General features: G+C 39.4%; 1 protein-coding gene across 1 annotated transcript; it reads left to right on the top strand.

Annotated features, from left to right (window-relative positions):
* Positions 1-6,838: 6,838 nt before the first annotated feature.
* Positions 6,839-7,937, top strand: LOC104118922 (uncharacterized). The gene is made up of 2 exons (XM_070197914.1): positions 6,839-6,945; positions 7,351-7,937. The coding sequence occupies exons 1-2, from the start codon at positions 6,839-6,841 to the stop codon at positions 7,859-7,861; spliced, it is 618 nt and encodes a 205-aa protein (XP_070054015.1). The 3' UTR covers positions 7,862-7,937.
* Positions 7,938-20,128: the final 12,191 nt, after the last annotated feature.

The raw sequence follows: 20,128 nt of genomic DNA, 5'->3' as shown, positions 1-20,128 counted from the left end.
CAGATTGAGAGAACAAACTTTTTTAGATTTTTCCCACACCTCTGTACGTTAATTACTCCACTACTTATAGTGGTTGTATTGGTTTAAACTGCCAGGGTAACTTCCATGTAACCTTCCAATCTTATCCTCTTTCTAAACAGATCGGGTCAGTCCATATGGGCGACCCGTAACTTAAAACCCAATATCCTACATCTCCCACTTCGCACATGGTGGACTAGATTCAAGCCAGTACCATGGCAATAACACATGTAATTCATACTAACAAATAGTTCGTGCGACCTGCGAGCATTAAGAGCTATAATATTCTTAAACCCTTTAAGGTTTCTTAATAGCTCAATGTAATAAACCAATTACATGCGGAAAGGATTTACTACTAACATGAGGATCGTATTACTCGCTATACCCCAGATATTACCCGCTACTCCAGTAGCTAGTTATCCGATCCCTCATCCTCGAAAGAAGTGAGCTCGAGTTTATATTTAACTTTGTATTCATAATTACATTTGATACACTCATGATAAGTGTAATGGTCGACCTATGAATACAAGTTAAATTACTAAATTTTTAGTTGCCTTCCCTTTCTACTTGAATCTTTCCATTCCAAATCAACTGCTTTCCTAGACATGTACTGCATTGCCGAATCACTCATGGCTATTAGTGGCATGCTAAAGTAGCAACACTGATTGGCACTTCAAGAGACAGTAAAAGGTCAAAGGGTATTTCAATAAAAGTTACTCTAACTTCTTTGGGATCTCATACAATGAAGAAGCAGGGATTCATTCCTCCATTATCCCATGGTCGATAGCAAACATGGTATGAAATACATGTTACGGTGTTCTCACCTTATATCGGTGTGTGTATCTTATTCTTTTAATCATTCAACACCATACAGATCTTGGTCTAGATACCTCCAAATGTCTAACCCGAGTTTCTCACTTCAATAATCCTCAAACCATCTTCTTAGAGAAACTTCCATCTGGCTTACAAAATAAGTCATAATCGAATAGTGAAATTCGTAAGTCTGATTAGTTTTCAAGTCCGACCTCTACAAGTAAATATAACATCACATTATTCAAGGTTCTATAAGGTCTCATCTCTTCACGATTCTTAACATAAGAGGCGATTGCTAGTGTGAAAGAGCCAATCTCGCAATTTTTGCGACACACTTTAGCAGTAAAACATTTATCACATGCATATGAGATATAAGCATAAATTCAAGAGTCAAATATTGATGAGCATATTAAAATAATCAAGTCATTTTACAATACATAAATATATATTCATATCCTTCGCAAACCTAGAGCCATTACATGTTTTTCAAACAGGTCTCTAGATATCGCCTTTGTAAAAGGATCAGCTATCATGCTTCGCGTAGGAATGTACTGTAAATTTATCCCTCCACTTGCTACCATGTCTCTCACAAAGTTATACTTGATGTCAATGTGTTTGGTCTTGCTGTGATACTTAGGATCTTTTGTATATGTAATAGCCGCTTGACTATCAGAATATAGAGTCATGGGATCCTGAGAGTTCTTTGTAATATCCAAATGCTCAAAGAATCTCTTCAACCAAACAACTTCTTGTACTGCAGACGCAAAAGCCACGAACTCATCTTCCATTGTTGAAAGGGATATGCAGGTTTGTTTCTTACTTTTTCATGATATAGCACCACCATTAAGTAAGAAGGCATAACCGAATGTTGATTTTCTATCATTCTGGTCACCAGCCCAATCAGCATCTGTATATCCTCTCAAGTATAAATCATTTCCAATATAACATAGTGAATAATCTACAGTTCCCTTGAGGTATCTGAAAATTCTCTTCATAACTTTCCAATGATCTCTTCCAGGATTGGATTGATACCTTCTAACCAGACCTACGGCATAACAAATGTCTGGGAGAGTACACATTATAGCATACAGGAAGCTCCCGACAGAACTTGAATATGGAACTCGAGACATGTATTCCTTTTCATTTTTAATCTTGGGACATATTTCAAGGCTTAAAGTTTCACCTCTCGCTATAGGAGTATCCATGGATTTGCAACTATTCATGCGAAAATGCTCCAAAATTTTCTTTATATAAGTTTCTTGAGATAGACTCAATAACTTTTTGGAACGGTCTCTTTGGATATTAACTCCAAGGATATAGTCTGCCTCGCCCATATCTTTCATGTCAAATGACTTTGAAAGCTATGACTTGATAGTTTCAAATACTCCAAATTGTTTCCGGCCAATAAAATATCGTTCACATAAAGAGAAAGAATTACAAACATCCCATTGGATTTCTTCACATAAATGAAATGATCTTCATTGATCATGGTAAAATTATATGAGATCACCTCCTTGTAAAATCTCAAATACCATTGCCTTGAAGATTGTTTCAGGCCATAAATAGATCTTTTCAATTTACAGACCTTTTTTTCTTGGCCTTTGACGATGAAGCCTACAGGTTATTCCATGTAGATTTTTTCGTTTAGTTCTCCATTTAGAAAAGCTATCTTAACGTCCGTTTGATGTAATTCCAAATCCAAACATGCAACAACAGCCAAAAGTAAGCGAATTGAGGTAAACTTCACAACTGGTGAAAATGTTTCCTCATAATCTATTCCGGCTTCTTGAGTAAAGCCTTTTGCCACCAATCGTGCCTTGTATCTTTCTATTGACCCATCCGCTTTGTATCTAACTTTGAGAACCCATTTATTCCCAATGGCTCTATGCCCAGGCGGAAGGTCAACTAGATCCTAGACTTTGTTGGTTTTCATGGACTCTAATTCTTCTTTTATTGCTTTCATCCACTCATCTTTTCCAGGGCTCGATAAAGCCTCAGTCATGGCTCATCCATTTCTGTGGGAGATACCAAGAAAACATAATCTTCAATGTCATAAGTATGTTTGGGTATATTTTTCCTAGCACTCTTTCGTAGTTGAAATTCAGGTTCGTCAAAAAGATTTTGGGATTGAGAGTTCCCACTCTCACTCGGATCAAGAATAAGATCTTGATCAATTTGATTATTAACTGTGTCAGAAGACACTTGCTGACTATCTGAGTTTAACATTTCATAAAGAGGTTCTCCATTCTTTACCTCGCCCTTCTTTGGAAAATCATTTTCCAAAAATATGACGTCTCGCGATTCAATCTCAGTAACACTTCCATCCTCTAATTCACCAATGAACACATACCCTTTAGAGTGTTCTGAATATCTTATAAAGATACATTTCTTGCCTTTTGGACCTAATTTGCCAAACTTGCTAAAAGAATCTTATACATATGCAGCACAACCCTAAGGCCGTAAATCCTTTAAGTTTGGTTTATGACCAGTCCATAGCTCATAAGGAGTGGAAAAAACTGATTTAGAAGGCACTTTGTTCAATATGTAAGTTGCAGTCAATAACGCATCTCCCCAAAAGGAGATAGGTAAATTTGCATGCGCCATCATGGACCTTATCATGTCCAATAGTATTATATTCCTCCATTCTGCTACACCATTTTGTTGATGTGTGCAAGAAATAGTTAACTGTGTGGTGATTCCCTTTTCATTGCACAATTCTTCAAATTCTTTTGAAAGATATTCACGCCCTCTATCGGTTCTTAAAGTCTTAATCCTTTTGTCTAATTGATTCTCAACTTCATTCAAATATTTCTTAAAGCATTCAAGTGCTTCAGATTTATGAGAAATCAAATAGACATAACCAAAGCATGTGAAACCATCAATGAATATAATAAAATATAAAGCACCAGACCTAGCCCTCACATTCATTAGACCACAGATATCATAATAGATTAACTTCAATAGAAAATCAGCTCTCTTAGCCTTTCCAAATGGTTTACGAGTAATCTTTCCGTCAAGATAATTTTTTCAAGTTGGCATTTCAATTTTGGAGAAAGAACCTAGATGTCCTTCCTTAGCCAATCTATTCATTCGATCCTTCCCTATGTGACATAATCTTGCATGCCATGTAATAACATCAACATCATTGTTACTAGAATAACATGCCATAACACAACTGTCAACATAAACGTTATACGTAGAAGGATTACAATCTAACACAATAAAACCATCATAACGATGTCCAAAATCAAAAAAAACATTGTCTTGAGTAATTCTAAGACCATTGCGACTAAAGTTTAGATAGAAATCTAAATCTAGAAGAACAGACACAAAAACCAAGTTTCGTCTAATCTCTGGAACATACAGGACGTCATGCAACATCAAAGATCGACCATCACGCATGTCTATTCTGCAAGTGTCTATCCCTTTGACTTCAAGCTTTGCATTATTTCCCATATATACATGCTTCGATCCAGGTGAAACTCGACGAAACTCTATGAACGCTTCTCTATCACGGCTCACATGGTCGGTGGCCCCTGAGTCTACAATCCACACAGGATAAGATTCAGTTAGTAAAACAGTGCTAGAAATATATATAGCACTAAGAGATGCATTTTGAAATACTACCTTTTTCGGCTCAGTGCACTCACGAGAAAAATTCCCTAGAACTTGGCAATTGTAGCACTTCATCTTACTCTTGTCTTTCTTCTTGTAGAACCGTTTTTCTTTCTTAGAATTTGGTTTGTTTCTTTTCTTGCAGGATCGTTCTCCGGTCTCCTTACCCTTTCCATTATTTTTCCAATTTCTCTTGCGCTTGAAGCTTGATTTCTTTGTACCACTTGATTCTGCCACAAAGGCATTAGGTACAGCTTTAGCAGCACCAAGTTGCTCGTCTTCAAGCTCCACATGATGGGCAACATCAGCAAAAGTTTTGATGTTATCATTGTAGGTCAAGTTAACCTTCAGATGTTCCCAATTATTGGAAAGAGACTGAATCACTGCCTGAAGCTGCTGCTCATCAGAGAGAACATGGCCAGTACTTTTGAGTTGAGAAATCATATTTGACATCACCCTTAGATGTTGTTTGACACTGTGATCATGACACTTTTTGTAAATGTCACACTTGATTGTCAGCTGTCGAAGGCGAGTCACAGTTGTACCCCCATATGCCTCTCTTAAATGTGCCCACATGGCTTGAGCAGTAGGATATTGTTCACATTCGTCGATGAGATCATCAGCAACTGAACTTACAATAATTCCACGTGCAGTGGAATCTTTTTTCTTCCAAATATTGTAAGTTTCCAGATCCCTCCTGTGTTGAGCAGTGTTACCCTCCTCTGGGTGACTCATAGCATGGTTAATACTTTTAAGAGTATCTTGCTCTTCAAGTACATACCACATCTTATGACTCCAGATATCGTAATTTTCACCATTCAGTTTGTCACCCTTGTTCAAGTCGGCAATAATACTTTTCGATGTCATGTCTGTTATTAGAGACAATATTACAAGTTTAACTCATCAATATATACTTCAGTCAATTTATGCATGTGATTACATACTCAAGTAAATTAATTATAATATTAATTCTACATTTAGTATAGAATCGAACGGTCACTACGTTTCCATTCATCATCTATATGTAAATATTTTAATTAATATTAAAATCACTTCTTAGTATATACTTTATTTCAGTGTATTACAAAAAAAATATGATAAACAATGTATGTAACTGGTGAGACAAGTAACATAATTTAAATTTCATTAAGATAAAACACATAATAACAATTGACATGTTTGCTAGGACATACATGTACCAATTGAACACTAACTCTTACACATACACACTAAAAAGTGCACTGGGCCAAATATCATGATAAATCTCAGTTAAAATTTCACCCCAAGGCTCTCGAAGAGAGTCTGCTAAAATAGCTAATGCTTCCCAATCAGTAATTTCTACGTAATTCGCCAATTCAACTCTTTTTAACTGAAAAAGGTGTACATGTTCAGGAATGGAAACATCAGGGCCCATTTTAAATTCCTTAAACTCCCTAAATTTCTTTTCTTTTTCCCTTCGTTCTGCCCTTCGATCTCTTAACTCATTTTGTCTCGCCCTTGGGACATTCCTGATGACTTCATGCTCCGAGTCTAAATCATTATAGAAATAAGTCATGTGACGACATAGCCTTCTACGTTGTATCCTTCCTTGACTTCGAGAACTCCCACTTAGAGTAATTCGAACTTGCCATTGTTCAGCCATATCTAAAATAGGACCAAGAAAATAATAAGAATGGCTAGAACCATCCAATGTGACAACATATGTCACAATAACTCGTAGAAGTATATCAATGTAAGGGATTAATGCTAAACTAATTTTCTATATTACGTAGATAAAAACTCACTTTTCCAGTTTCAACAAGTGAAAGCATATTATGAAAACAGAATGCTTATGAACCAGAAACATATGTTACGTGTGACTTTGGTGCTATTAAGATTGTCTAATCTAAATATAAAATTGTAGAGCATTAGTAGCCAATAAGTAATTAAAACAACTACTAATTGGCTCAGTTTGACAAAATATCTCAATCTTGAATCTCTCCTTTAGCACAGTAAAATTTGCATTCCAGCATTAGCAGATTACAACATTAAAAACAGTTTCAATGCAGAATACTTTTAAAATTATTATAACTTTTAACAAAGAGATTCGGCATACATACACCTCGTCTGCTAAAATAACCTCCAATCCTGAGATATTCTGCTAATTTCTAAGGAAGTTTATAGCAGAAAGTGAAAATTAAGACCCCAATTGCCATAATCACTTCATAAGCAAATACCAAAAATAGAAAACTAGTAAGAAGTGGAAATTAAGGCAATGAAGAAGATTAGTGGAGCAACCAATTTTTAATTAAGTTTTATCAGAAACAAATATTCTCTTTAGAATAAAATTACTACAACATAGTGCAATTTCTTTTCTGAAAAAAAATTGCTTTGGAACAAATAGCGACAAACAATGATTGGAGGCGAAAATGTTTTTAACAGAGTTTTCTATTATTCCATGTTTAAAGAGACAAGAAACAACGCTGGCTCTAATGCCAATGATACTTTAATAATCGCGGGGCGAGAACAATATTAGTGTACCTGTCAATGCAGTGGAAGAATTGTTGAACTCACCACTGAAAGAATTGCCCCAAATCAATCTTTGAATCACTAGAAAATAAAGTGTATTCTCACAAACTAAATGCCTCTTTATCTGTGTGTGTATTTTTATTTGGAGAAGAAAGAAGAAGAGAAGTTCCTTCAAGAAGGAGAAGAAGTACGTTACTTCTTGGACAGATTGAGAGAACAATCATTTTTAGATTTTTCCCACACCTCTGTACGTTAATTATCCCACTACTAATAGTGGTTGTATTGGTTTAAACTGCCAGAGTAACTTTCCTGTAACCTTCCAATCTTATCCTCTTTCTAAACGGATCGGGTCAGTCCAGATGAGCGACCCGTAACTTAAAACCCAATATCCTACAGGTATAAAAGAAGCTTGAGTTACAAACACAAGAAAGACTCCTCTTTGAATAGCCGCTGGTTGATGATGGAGTATTTCTTGGCTGACTCTCTTCTTCAGGAGTTGAAATCTAAAGAAGCAAAAGAGTTTGTAATCTGTGCGATTAAGAAGAACCCCATATCAGAAATCAGAAGAAAAGGTTTTGCTACTATTGTAGAGTATAAGAGGTTCATTGATCGTGTCTTGCAAGAAGGGGTTCTTCTCCAACCATCACCTTCACTACAGAGTACTATGATTTTGTCTAAGAACAATCCTATGATGTTGGAGAGTACCTCGTCTGATGCTTTTTCTTTGGAAAAATTCGAACCAAAGGATGGAATGTTGGTTCAGACTGATTCTGATGTATTCTTTGGAATGCTGAACGTGGAAAATCAAGAATGTTGTTATCAGGAAGGTGATGAGGAGGAAGTTGATTGGGAATCTATATTGAATTTTGGGGATCATGGTTTAGTGCAGAATGACTTGCTTTACTAATTCTGGAAAATTGAAGCTTTGGTAAAATTTTGAAAAGGTATATTTTATTCTTGAGTTTCTTTGAAATCTAAGATGACTTTTTCTCTTGTACACTTCATTTATGCACCTTATTTAACCTCAAGTTTCCTATTGCCAGTCTCTATATCATTACTTATTAGCTAAGTTGCTCGGACTCGAGTGTGGGTATCCGACACGGGCATGGATCCAAGTGTCGGATTTGTGTTTTCATACAACGCGAATACTCAGCTTGTTGTTTGTTTTTATCAATTCTCTATATTTATCTAGAATTGATTTATTTTGAAACTGATTAAATCGGTCTTGTCTTTCTCGCCTTCTTTTCTGTTTCTACAAGTGTTGTTCTTCCAGTCTAGTCCTTTGGTCGTGAATTATATGTATTATGATGACTTCTTGTAATCATATACTAACATGGAATTGCTTTATTCTTCCAATTATATAGTTTGTCTATGGTCATGCCTCTGTCAGTAATAAAGGATGTTGACTACATAGTGTTGATTGCGATCATCAGGAATGGGTGCTTTAAACAAGGAGTTTTGAGAGATTCTTGATGCTTTTTGTAACAGCCAGTTTTGACATCTGAATTTTCCCGTCGACGTAGTAAGTCGTATCTAACTATTGCGAAACTGGTATAGCAGAACTGGATCGAGCTAGCTCACACTTAATTTCTATTTGGGACTTTCCAAAAAAGTTACTGAGTTCCTTTTTTATTTTTTTGCTTTTCTTGGTCTTTACTATGCTGTCTAAGGAGATATATATGCTTCATGGTCTTCCATCGGCTTGTGTATTTTCTTTCATGTAGATATCTTTGCTAATTGTTCTGTTGGGCTTCTTGTTATATAATATAAAAATATGATTGATAGTAAATTTCTTTTACAAGTAATCCAATCTTTTCAGTCCTTTATCTATATCGAAATTCATATTTAAATAATAATTGCTCCGAATTTCTCTTTGGTGTGTGAGGGTAAGGTCTGAAGGAGGATGCATGAGACAGAGAAATGATAGACGCATGTTTTTAGTTAATTAGGACCGTGTAATAGACGCTCCTCTAAGAATTCAACCGACGAGTTTTTAATATGAAGGGGAAAATAGTTTAGGGGGACACCCTATAGTTTAAGTAGGTAACTCATAAAAGGTTTATAGTCAAAGGAGTTTTTAGGATATTAACTCCCTCTCCTATTCATTTTATAAGGCGTGGCGCGGGCCAACAATCCAGCGCACAGTACTTAGACGGGTTCTAGAAAGGCATATAGGAAGGAATAGAGAAATCCAAAAAGAAAAAATCAATATGAAAGAAAAGACAAAGAGAATATCATATACTATTTCTTTGGATCTGAGCTGGAATCTTGTCTATTTTAACCCCTGTCACGACCTCAATTTTCTTCCGTAGGATGTCGTCATGGCACCTAGACTCTAAGACTAGGTAAGCCTAACATACATACTGAATATAACAGAAATAACGATAAAAGTCTCAAATACTTAACAACTATTATAAGAAAAACTTCGCAACTCAACATAAGCAAACACCCAAAATCTGGTGATAACAAGTCACAAGCTCTATAAAATGGTACTGAGCATCCCTATACCTCAGTGTCTATAAAAGGACAAGAAAAAAAAAATAGACTAGTTAGAGGGTGACTCAGAGGCCTGCGGACGCCGGCTGGTATACCTTGAAATCTCCGAAACTGGGTTCGTCTCGCTGGTGCCTAGACTGGTAGGAGGTACCAGGATCTGCACAAAAAAATGTACATAAATGTAGTATGAGTACACCACAACGCTACTGTCACGATCCAAAATCTCACCAGTCGTGATGACGCCTATATCAATACTAGGCAAGCCCGCAATCTTAATAAACCACCATATCTATTAAATTTAAAAATAAAATAATTAAATTCAGCGGAAGAAATCTCACAAATACAAATATAATACTCCCAAAATCCGGTGTCACGGAATACATGAGCATCTAATATGAATACAATGTCTGACTGATAAAAACCAATGTCTGAAAGTATAGAACAGTACAATAACTGAAGGAAAAAGAGAGACAAGGTCAGCGGACGCCAGGCAGCTACCTTGATAGTCTCCAACTGGTATCACACTGAGGTCTAAACAGCCGCCGTGTCCGGAAGCACCTGGATCTGCACACGAGGTGCAGAGTGTAGTATGAGTACAACTAACTCAATAAGTAACAAGACTAACCTCTGGGCTGAAAGTAGTGACGAGCTCCGCAGGTACAGTCCAGTATAAAAATTATACAAAAATGTAGGCATGCTTTCAAGTTCAACAGTTAAACTCAATACAAGTGAAACAGATCAATACTGCATGATATGAGGAATGTGACATCTCAGTAGAAAGACCTCATGTAAATACTGGTTACAAATTATCCGGTCACTCAGTACTGTTTATGGCCAATCGAGCCCAGGGGTGTTCCAACCCGTATATAAATACACATCGACTGACAGTCAGTCACCCAGTACCGTATAAGACCAATCCAGCCCTCGGATAATTTTATCCCCAAATATAACTGATACAGACAAGTTCCATGTCCAGGTAAACTCATTACAATACAAATAAGTAAGGCAAGTCCATGCCCTGGGAAATCCATCCCGAATATATATATATATATATATATATATATATATATATATATATATATATATATATATATATATATATATATATATAAAAGGCAAGTCCATACCCTAGAAAGTCCATCCCGAATATATATAATCATCTACGCTCACTGGGGGTGTACAGATTCTGGAGGGACTCCTTCAGCCCAAGCGCTATATAAAGTCGATATGGCCTACTGCAGGCGGGCAGTCCCGATCCGTATAATAATAAAGCCAATAAGGCCTGCTGCAGGCGGGCAGCCCCGATCCATTTAATAATAAAGCCAATAAGGCCTGCTGCAGGCTGGCAACCCCAATCCATAAAATAGTAATGTATAAAGCCATTATGGTCTGCTGCGTCGCGCAACTCAATCTCATAAATATCCTCACAGTGGACAAATATTACTGAGTGTGAAATATATATTTTTGAACAATTAATTCAACAGCAACACGACCCCATGGGTCCCAAAATATTTACACATAGCCTAAATATGATTTTTAATAGGAGCCTCGGCTCAATTTCTCTAGCACGTAGAGAATGTTCAGATAATAACATGATTCATTAATCTTACAACTACACATAATTTATTCAAGACACAATTTATATGGTGCACGTCCACATGCTCGTCACCTATCGAGTGTGTCACCTCCAAACAATTTATATCATACCAAATTCGGGGATTCATACCCTCAGAACCAAGTTTAGAAGTGTTACTTACATCAATCCGAGCAATTCTTTATTCCAATAAGCCTTTTCCTCGGGATTCGTCCTCCAAACGCCTCGAATCTTAGTCAAAATAATTCGATACAATCAACACGAGGTGTAGGAATCAATTCCATATGAAAATGCTAAATTTTACAAATAAATCCGAAATTAACTCAAAAATCAACAGTGGGGCCCATGTATCGGAACCCGACAAAAGTTACAAAATATGAACGCCCATTCAACCACGAGTCCAACCATATAAAATTTTCTAAATTCCGACTTCGATTCGGCCTTCAAACCTTCAAATCAAGTTTTGGAAAATTTCTATTCTAATCCCTCATATCATGAAATAAGTGCTGGAAATAATGTTAGATTCATGAATAATGGACAAAATCAAGTTAAGATCACTTACCCCAGTCCAATTTGTGAAGTTTGCCTCTGAAAATCGCTCAAATCGAGCTCCCCAACTATTTTTCTGTTAAAAATGGCCAAAAAACCCATTTATAGAGCCTCTAACGTTTTCGAGCGCCACAGGTAGCGTGGGGCGCTGCCTTTGGTGCCATTTCTAGTATTCCAAAAATTCCCAGCGTCACGCTACCCTGGGCGCTCGCGGCGATGGGAAATTTTTTCCGACACGGAAATGGACATAACTCTCTCATACGATGTCCGAATTCAACGATTCTTTTTGCTATGGCTCCGAAATTTCAATACATGTCTAATGTTTCAATAAAATATGAATTTAGTGTTCATTTGCTTAATTTGATATCACTTATTCTCGAAGAAACGACATCGGAACATTCTACATTCGATGCCGAAACCTAGCAATTCAAGTCTGATTGACCTCAAATTTTGCACACAAGTCATAAATGACATAATGGAGGTATTTTAATTTTCAGAATCGGATTCCGGTCCCGATATCAAAAAGTCAACTTCCCGGTCAAACTTCCAATTTAAATTTCTATTTTAGCCATTTCAAGCCTAGTTTAACTACGGAATTCCAAAAATAATTTCGGACATGCTCCTAAGTCCAAAATTATCATACGGAGCTATTGAAATCATCAAAATTAAATTTCGAGGTTGTTTACACATAAGTCAATATCCGGTCAACTATTTCAACTTAAGCTTCCAACATGAAAATTCATTCTTCCAAGCTAACTCTGAAATACCTTTAAACCAAAACCGACAATTCACACAATTCATAATACCTCGTAGGAAGTTATTAAAGACTTCAAATATTTGAAAGGAACGTAAATGCTCAAAACGACCGGTCGAGTCGTTACAGCTACCCAGTACGTGCCAAGCCTAACCTCGGTAGAGCAGTGACGAGGTCAGGTCAAGGCCCTACTGGAATAAATAAGAAAATGAACAGGTATATAGCAATGAAATAATGATAACAATAGAAATGAGACAATAACGAAATACACCTAGATTTTCTACACTGAAGTAAGGCAAATAATGCATCACAGAAGAAAAACAAGGAATGCAATGACACGGAACAAAGCAACAAAACACAAGTGAAGTAACAGAAATGTATTAACAATAATCACTACTGAGGTACCGCCTCGTAGTCTCAAATCACCAAACATTTCACAATCTTTTCTTATATCGCCGCGGGAGCCTTGCATTTAGTTTTGAAAATTATTTTTCCCAAAATAGCTTTCCGTGTTTTAGCCCACCTTATCACACCGCGTGGCTTCAAGTAGTTCCCATACTAGCAACATGCATATCATGCCGACCTTATCTTACCGCATGCATTTCAACCCAAGCCTTATACCACCGCATGCGCATCAATATTACAATGTATCAAAAATCGCACCTCAAGTGCCCAATATCATAACTTGCCAAGAAACCAATAACAATAGTGTTTTCACAATAAATAGCCCATGGCTCAACCACAATATGCACACGAATATCACAATAACAACCGGAAGTGAATAACTCAACAAGAATAGTATTTCACAACTTTATAATTGTGCCTCAATGTAAATAATACTAAATAAAGAATTCCAAAAATAACAACTTCAGTAAGGAACTTAACGGTTAAATAATGAATAAAGAATAGAGGAAACAATACTTCAACTAATCATGTAAAGGCAATTAACAAGTAAAAGATAAGACAAATAGAGCATGTGAAGATAGACTAAAGATGATGGTTATAACATGTTAAGGTAACTCTATTAAGGCATGAAAGAAAACTATATAACTAAAACCAATATATTTCCACATTTAACCCGTGTACACACTCGTCACCTTGCGTACACAGTTTTCACATATCACAATTAATGCAAAACAACACCAATCCTAAGGGGAAGTTTCCCCCACATAAAGTTAGGCAAGACACTACCTCAAAACATGCTAATTCAATCCACTAGTAAGCCTTTCCATCGATTATTCAATTCTGAATGGCTTGAATATATCCAAAACAAATTCATTCCCTAAATATAAACTAGAGGAAACTATTCCAAACAATAAAGTTACGATCTTTACAAAGAAACAAAAAGTCAACTCAAAATGTCAACCCGAGCCCGCGTCTCGGAACTCGGCCAAAATTGCAAAATCCGAACACTCATTTAATAACGAGTCCACCATACAAGAATTACTCAAATCCGACCTCAAACCACCTTTCAAATCCCAAAACTTTAGCCTAAGAAGTTTTCACAAATTGTTCCCAAATTTCCAACTCAAATCACTAATTAAATGATAAAAATAACAGTGGATTCGTGTAATATAATCAACAAATCGAGTTAGAATCTCTTACCACAATGAATTTCTTGAAAATCTCTCGAAATATCTCCACAAACCGAGCTCTCTAGGTCCAAAAATAAATAATGAAATCAAACCCTTGAACTTAGCACTTTTCTGCCAAGTGAATTTGCATCTGCGAACCCATAGCCGCATATGCGAACCCACAGCTGCATTTGCGGCTCTGCACTAGCGGAATTTCCATTGCAGGTGTGGTTTTCACTAAACCCAGCATCCTCCATTTCTGCGGACCAAATCACGCACCTGCGCATCTGCTCCTGTGGAACATGGGCGCATCTGCGCTCTCGCGCTTCGTTTCTATAACCACCAAAGGCTTGGCGAGCCATATCTGCTTTTACGCTCCCTCACTCGCTCCTGCAAGTCCGCTTCTGTGGAACTCTGACCGCATATGTGGTCCTAGCTGGGCAGGCCACAATTTGCTTCTGCGATTAGCCTCTCGCATTTGCATATCCGCACCTGTGGCCAAACCCTCTGCAGGTTCGATGACACCAGAACAACAGTGCTTCAACAATGCATTCAGTGCAAAATTGTTCCGGATTCAACTCGAATCACATCCGGAGCCCCCGAGACCCCATCTGAACATACCAACAAGTTCCAGTAAACATAATGGACCTACTCGAGGCCAAAAATCACATCAAACAACATCGATTATACGAATCGAAAACTAATTCAAGCATATTGAAACTATGAACTTCCTAATTCCAAAACTAATGTCGATTCATACCGAACCAACTTCGATTGACCTCAAATTTTTCACACGAGTCATAAATGACATGACAGACCTATTCCAACTTCCGGAATCAGAATCTTACCCCGATATCAATAAAGTCAACTCTAGGTTAAACTTTCCAACCTTCCAAACCTTCAACTTTCTAACTTTCGCCAATTCAATACGAAACGACCTACGGACCTCCAAATCAACATACGGACACGCTCATAAGTCCCAAATCACCATACATAGCTATTGGAACCATCAAAATTCTATTCTGAAGTCGTCTACACAAAAGTCACACTACGGTCAACTCTTTCAGCTTAAGGCTCCAACTTAGGGACTAAGTGCCCCATTTCACCTTGAAACTCACCCGAAACCAAAACCAAACACCCATGGCAAGTCACATAACCATAATACAATATAGAGGAGGTAATAAATAGGGAATCCGGGCTAAAATACTCAAATCAACCAGTCGGGTCGTTATATCCTCCCCTCTTAAAACAAACGTCCGTCCTCAAACGAGTATAGAGACATACCTGAAGTCGTGAAAAGATGAGGATAACGGCTACTCATATCATGCTCGGTCTCCCAAGTCATCTCCTAGAGTGGTTGACCCCTCCACTGAACCTTTACTAAAGTAATGTTCTTCGACCTCAACTTTCGGACCTACTCCAAAATGGCCACCAGCTCCTCAACATAAGACAAATCCTTGTCCAATTGGACCGAGCTGAAATCCAACACATGAGACGGATCACAGTGATACTTCCGGAGCATAGAAATATGGAATACTAGATGAACTGCAGCTAGACTAGGTGGAAGTGCAAGCTTGTAGGCCACCTCTCCAATCCTCTCAAGAATCTCAAAAAGTTTGATATACCTAGTGCTCAACTTGCCCTTCTTCCCGAACCTCATAACACCCTTCATGGGCGAAACCCGGAGCAAGACCCGCTCCCCAACCATGAATGCAATGTCGCGAACCTTCCGATCCACATAACTCTTCTTCCTAGATTGGGCTGTGTGAAGCCGATCTTGAATCAATTTAACCTTTTCCAAAGTATCCTGAACCAGGTCAGTACCCAATAGCCTAGCCTCGCCCAGCTCAAACCAACCTCCCGGAAACTGACACCGCCTCCCATACAAGGCCTCATACGGAGCCATCTAAATTCTTGATTGGTAGATGTTGTTGTAAACAAACTCCGCAAGCGGCAAGAACTAATCCCAAGAAACCCCAAACTCCATCACACATGAACGAAGCATATCCTTCAATATCTGAGTAGTGTGTTCAGATTGTCCGTCCATCTGAGCGTTGAATGATCTACTCAACTCAACCCGTGTGCCCAACTATAGCTATACGGTCTTCCATAATCGCGATGTAAACTGCGTACCCCGATCAGAGATGATGAATACTGGCACGACATGAAGTCGGTCAATCTCGCGAATATAGACCTGAGCCAGCTACTATGAAGAATAAGTAGTTACCACTGGAATGAAATGAGCCGACTTAGTCAACCTATCAACAATCACCCATACTGCTTCAAATTTCTTCTGAGTTCATGGGAGCCCAACAACAAAATCTGTGGTAACTCACTCCCATTTCCACTCAGGAATCTCTAGCCTCTGAAGCAATCCATCTGGCCGCTGATGCTCATACTTTACCTGCTGACAATTTTGGCACCGAGCTACTTACTCCACTATGTCTTTCTTCATTCTCTTCCACCAATAGTGTTGCCTCAAGTCCTGATACATCTTGGCAGAACCCGAATGAATGGAGTACCGCGAGCTATGGGCCTCCTGAAGAATCAACTTGTGCAAACCATCAACGTTGGGTACACATAGCCGACCCTGCATCCGTAAAACACTGTCATCCCCAATAGTAACCTCCTTGGCATCGCCGTGCTGATTTATGTCCTTGAGGATAAGCAAATGTGGGTCTTCATACTGACGCTCTATGATACGATCATATAGGGAAGACCGAGACACCATACAAGTCAAAACTCGACTCGGCTCCGAAATATCCAATCTAACACTGGTTGGTCAAGGCCTGAACATCCAATGTTAATGTCCTCTCCGCTGCCGGTAGATATGCTAAACTGCCCAAGCTCTCTACCTTACGACTCAAGGCATCGGCCACCATATTATCCTTCCCGAGATGATATAGGATGGTGATATAATAGTCCTTAAGCAACTCTAACCATCTCTGCTACCGCAAGTTAAGATCCTTCTGTTTGAACAGATGCTGCAAACTTTAGTGATCGGTATAGACCTCACAAGGGACACCGTACAAATAGTACCGCCAAATCTTCAAGGTATGAACAATAGCTGCTAACTCAAGGTCGTGGACAAGATAGTTCTTCTCATGTACCTTCAACTGTCTAGATATGTAGGCAATCACCCTACCGTCTTGCATCAACACTGTGTTGAGGCCAACACATGACGCATCACAGTACATAGTGTAAGACCCTGACCCCATAGGCAACACTAATACTGGGGCTGAAATCAAAGCAGTCTTGATCTTTTAAAAGCTCTCCTCACACTCCTCGGTCCACCTGAACGGAGCACCCTTCTGGGTCAATCTGGTCATAGGTGTAGCAATAGATGCGAAACCCTCAACGAATCGATGGTAATACCTTGCCAAACCAAGAAACCTCCAGATCTTAGTAGCTAAAGACTATCTGGGCCAATTATGCACTGCTTCAATCTTTTTCGGATCTACCTTGATCCTCTCACTCGATATTATATGACCCAAAAATGCAACCGAATCAAGATAGAATTCATACTTTGAAATTTTGCATACAACTTCTTTTCCCTCAAGGTCTGAAGTACGATCCTTAGGCGATGCTCGTGATCTTCCCGGCTCTGGGAGTACACCAATATATCGTCAATAAACATAATGATGAATGATCAAGATAGCGCTGGAATACATTGTTTATCATGTGCATGAATGTTGTTGGGGCATTCCGCATGACATCACAAGAAACTCGTAATGACCATACCGAATCCTGAAGGCAGACTTTGAAATATCCGGATCACGAATCTTCAACTGATGATAGCCTGACCGTAAATAAATCTTTGAGAACACTCTAGAATCATGTAGCTGATCAAATAGGTCATCAATGCGTGGCAATGGATACCTGTTCTTTATTATAACCTTGTTTAACTGTCGATAATTAATAGACATGTACATAGAACCATCCTTCTTCTTTACAAACAAGACCAGAGCACCCCAAGGTGATACACTAGGCCGAATGAAGCCCTTATCAAGAAACTACTGTAACTGCTCATTTAACTCCTTCAACTCCACTGGGTCCATACGGCATGGTGGAATAGAAATGGGCTGAGTGCACGACAACAAGTTAATACTAAAATCGATATCCTTATCGAGCGGAATGCTCAGAAGATCTGCTGGAAATACATCTAGATACTCTCTCACTACCGAGCTGACTCAATGGTAGGAGTATCAACACTAACATCCCTCACATAGGCTAGATATGCATCACATCCCTTCCCAACCATCGTTGTTCCTTAAGGAAGGACACCACCCTGCTAGGAATATAATTCAAAGTACCCCTCCACTCCAACCGCGGCAAACCTAGCATAGCCAACATTACCATCTTAGCGTGACAATCGAGAATAGCATGATAGGGCGACAACCAGTCCATGCCTAAAATAAAATCAAAGTCTACCATGTTAAGCAACAATAGATCAGCTCTGGTCTCGAAACGACCAAGAACAACTAAACATGACTGATATACACGGACAACAATAATAGAATCTCCCACATGCATGGACATATAAACAGGAGAACTCAACGAATCACAGGATATACCCAAATATAGAGCAAAGTAAGATAATACATAGAAATAAGTGGAGCCTGGATCAAATAAGACTGATACATCTTTATGACAAACAGGAACAATACATGAGATAACTGAGTAAGATGCAACTATGTCCCTCTTAGTCGGAAGAGCATAACATATGGCTTGACCTCCCTCTCTAGGGTGACCCCTACTCACCTGACCTCCACCTCTAGCTGGCTGGGCAAGTGGAGTGACAATTGGTGCGATAACCACAACTTGATAAGCTGGGGCTCTTGTGGAATACACGGATCCTGAGTAGCCTGTGGAGGTGCACCCCTCCTGAGTCTGGGGAAGTCACTCACCATATGAAGAGTGTCAGCATACTCAAAATAAGCTTTCGGAGGATGTGGCTGCTGAGACTAGCTCGGGCCTGGTCTGCTGGACTGACCGCTGAAAGCACCCCGTGCAGGAGGTGCACTAGAAAGTGGCGGTGCATAATGGGAAACTTGAGACCTCGAAGTGGCCAAAATACCGCTAGAAGCTGGGAGTGCTGAATGAACAGGACGACTCATGTAGCCTCTGCCATGACATGCTGAAATTGGGGCACGGGGACCACTATATGTGCCAGAATCTCGAGGCCTCTTGGCCTCCCTCTCCTCTCTCTCCCGGCCCCACATACCCTCCAATCTCCGAGCGATCTCCACAACCTGCTGGTATGGGGTATCACTCTACAACTCTCGAGCCATGCTGAATCTAATACTGTGGTTGAGCCCTTCGATAAATCGACAAACTCGCTCCCTGACTGTGGAGACTAAGGCTGGTGCATATCTGGACAACTCGCTCAACCTGACAGCATACTCTGACACGGTCATAGCACCCTAGTGCGACTGCTCAAACTCCACGTGCCATGCATCATGAAGGTTGTGGGGAACAAACTCTCTCATAAACATCTCTGAAAAGGGAGACCATATGAGCGAAGCTACCTCGTCTAGGCTACCCAACTTGTACGCTCGCCACCACTGATAAGCCGCTCCCTTAAGCTGGAACATAGTGAAAGCAACTCCACTCATCTCCACAATGCCCATAGTACGGAGAATACGGTGGCACTCCTCAAGAAAACCTTGTGCACCCTATGAAGCTAAGTCGCTGAAAGTAGGAGGGTGATACTTCTTGTACCTCTCGAGCCTGATTTGCTTCTTCTTAGATGTTGCTGCCCTAATCTCGAGTTGTACTGGGACAACTAGCTGCACTGGTATGACCTCTAAGACCTAGTCAACTTTGACCCGTTGCTCTGGGGTACAGGCTACGAGAGTCTATGCTCCTCCCCCGGCCTGAGATGTGGCAGGAGCAAGTGAAATCAACCCCGCCTGAGTTGGAGTGCCAAACATACTCAAATATCGGGCGAGGGTCTCCTGAAGTGTAGGGGCAGTAACAGGCATCTCAGGTGTCTGCCCTCAATTGGAGCTACTGGTGGCTCCTCTGTCGTAGCTCGGGCAGGTGCTCTGGTTGCACCACAGGCCCATCCTTGGCCTCTACCCCAGTCCCGGTCCCGGCCCCAGCCCCGGCCTCTCGCGGCTCTAGCAGGGGCATGGGTGTTTGATCATCAAATCCAGTTTAGCGTATCCTCACCATCTGTGAGAGAATAGAAAGATAGAGATTTAG

Source organism: Nicotiana tomentosiformis, chromosome 3 (genome assembly GCF_000390325.3).
Source record: "Nicotiana tomentosiformis chromosome 3, ASM39032v3, whole genome shotgun sequence".
Classification (NCBI taxonomy): Eukaryota; Viridiplantae; Streptophyta; class Magnoliopsida; order Solanales; family Solanaceae; genus Nicotiana; species Nicotiana tomentosiformis.
Note: the sequence above shows the minus strand (reverse complement) of the source record. Positions and strands in the feature narration are given on the sequence as shown.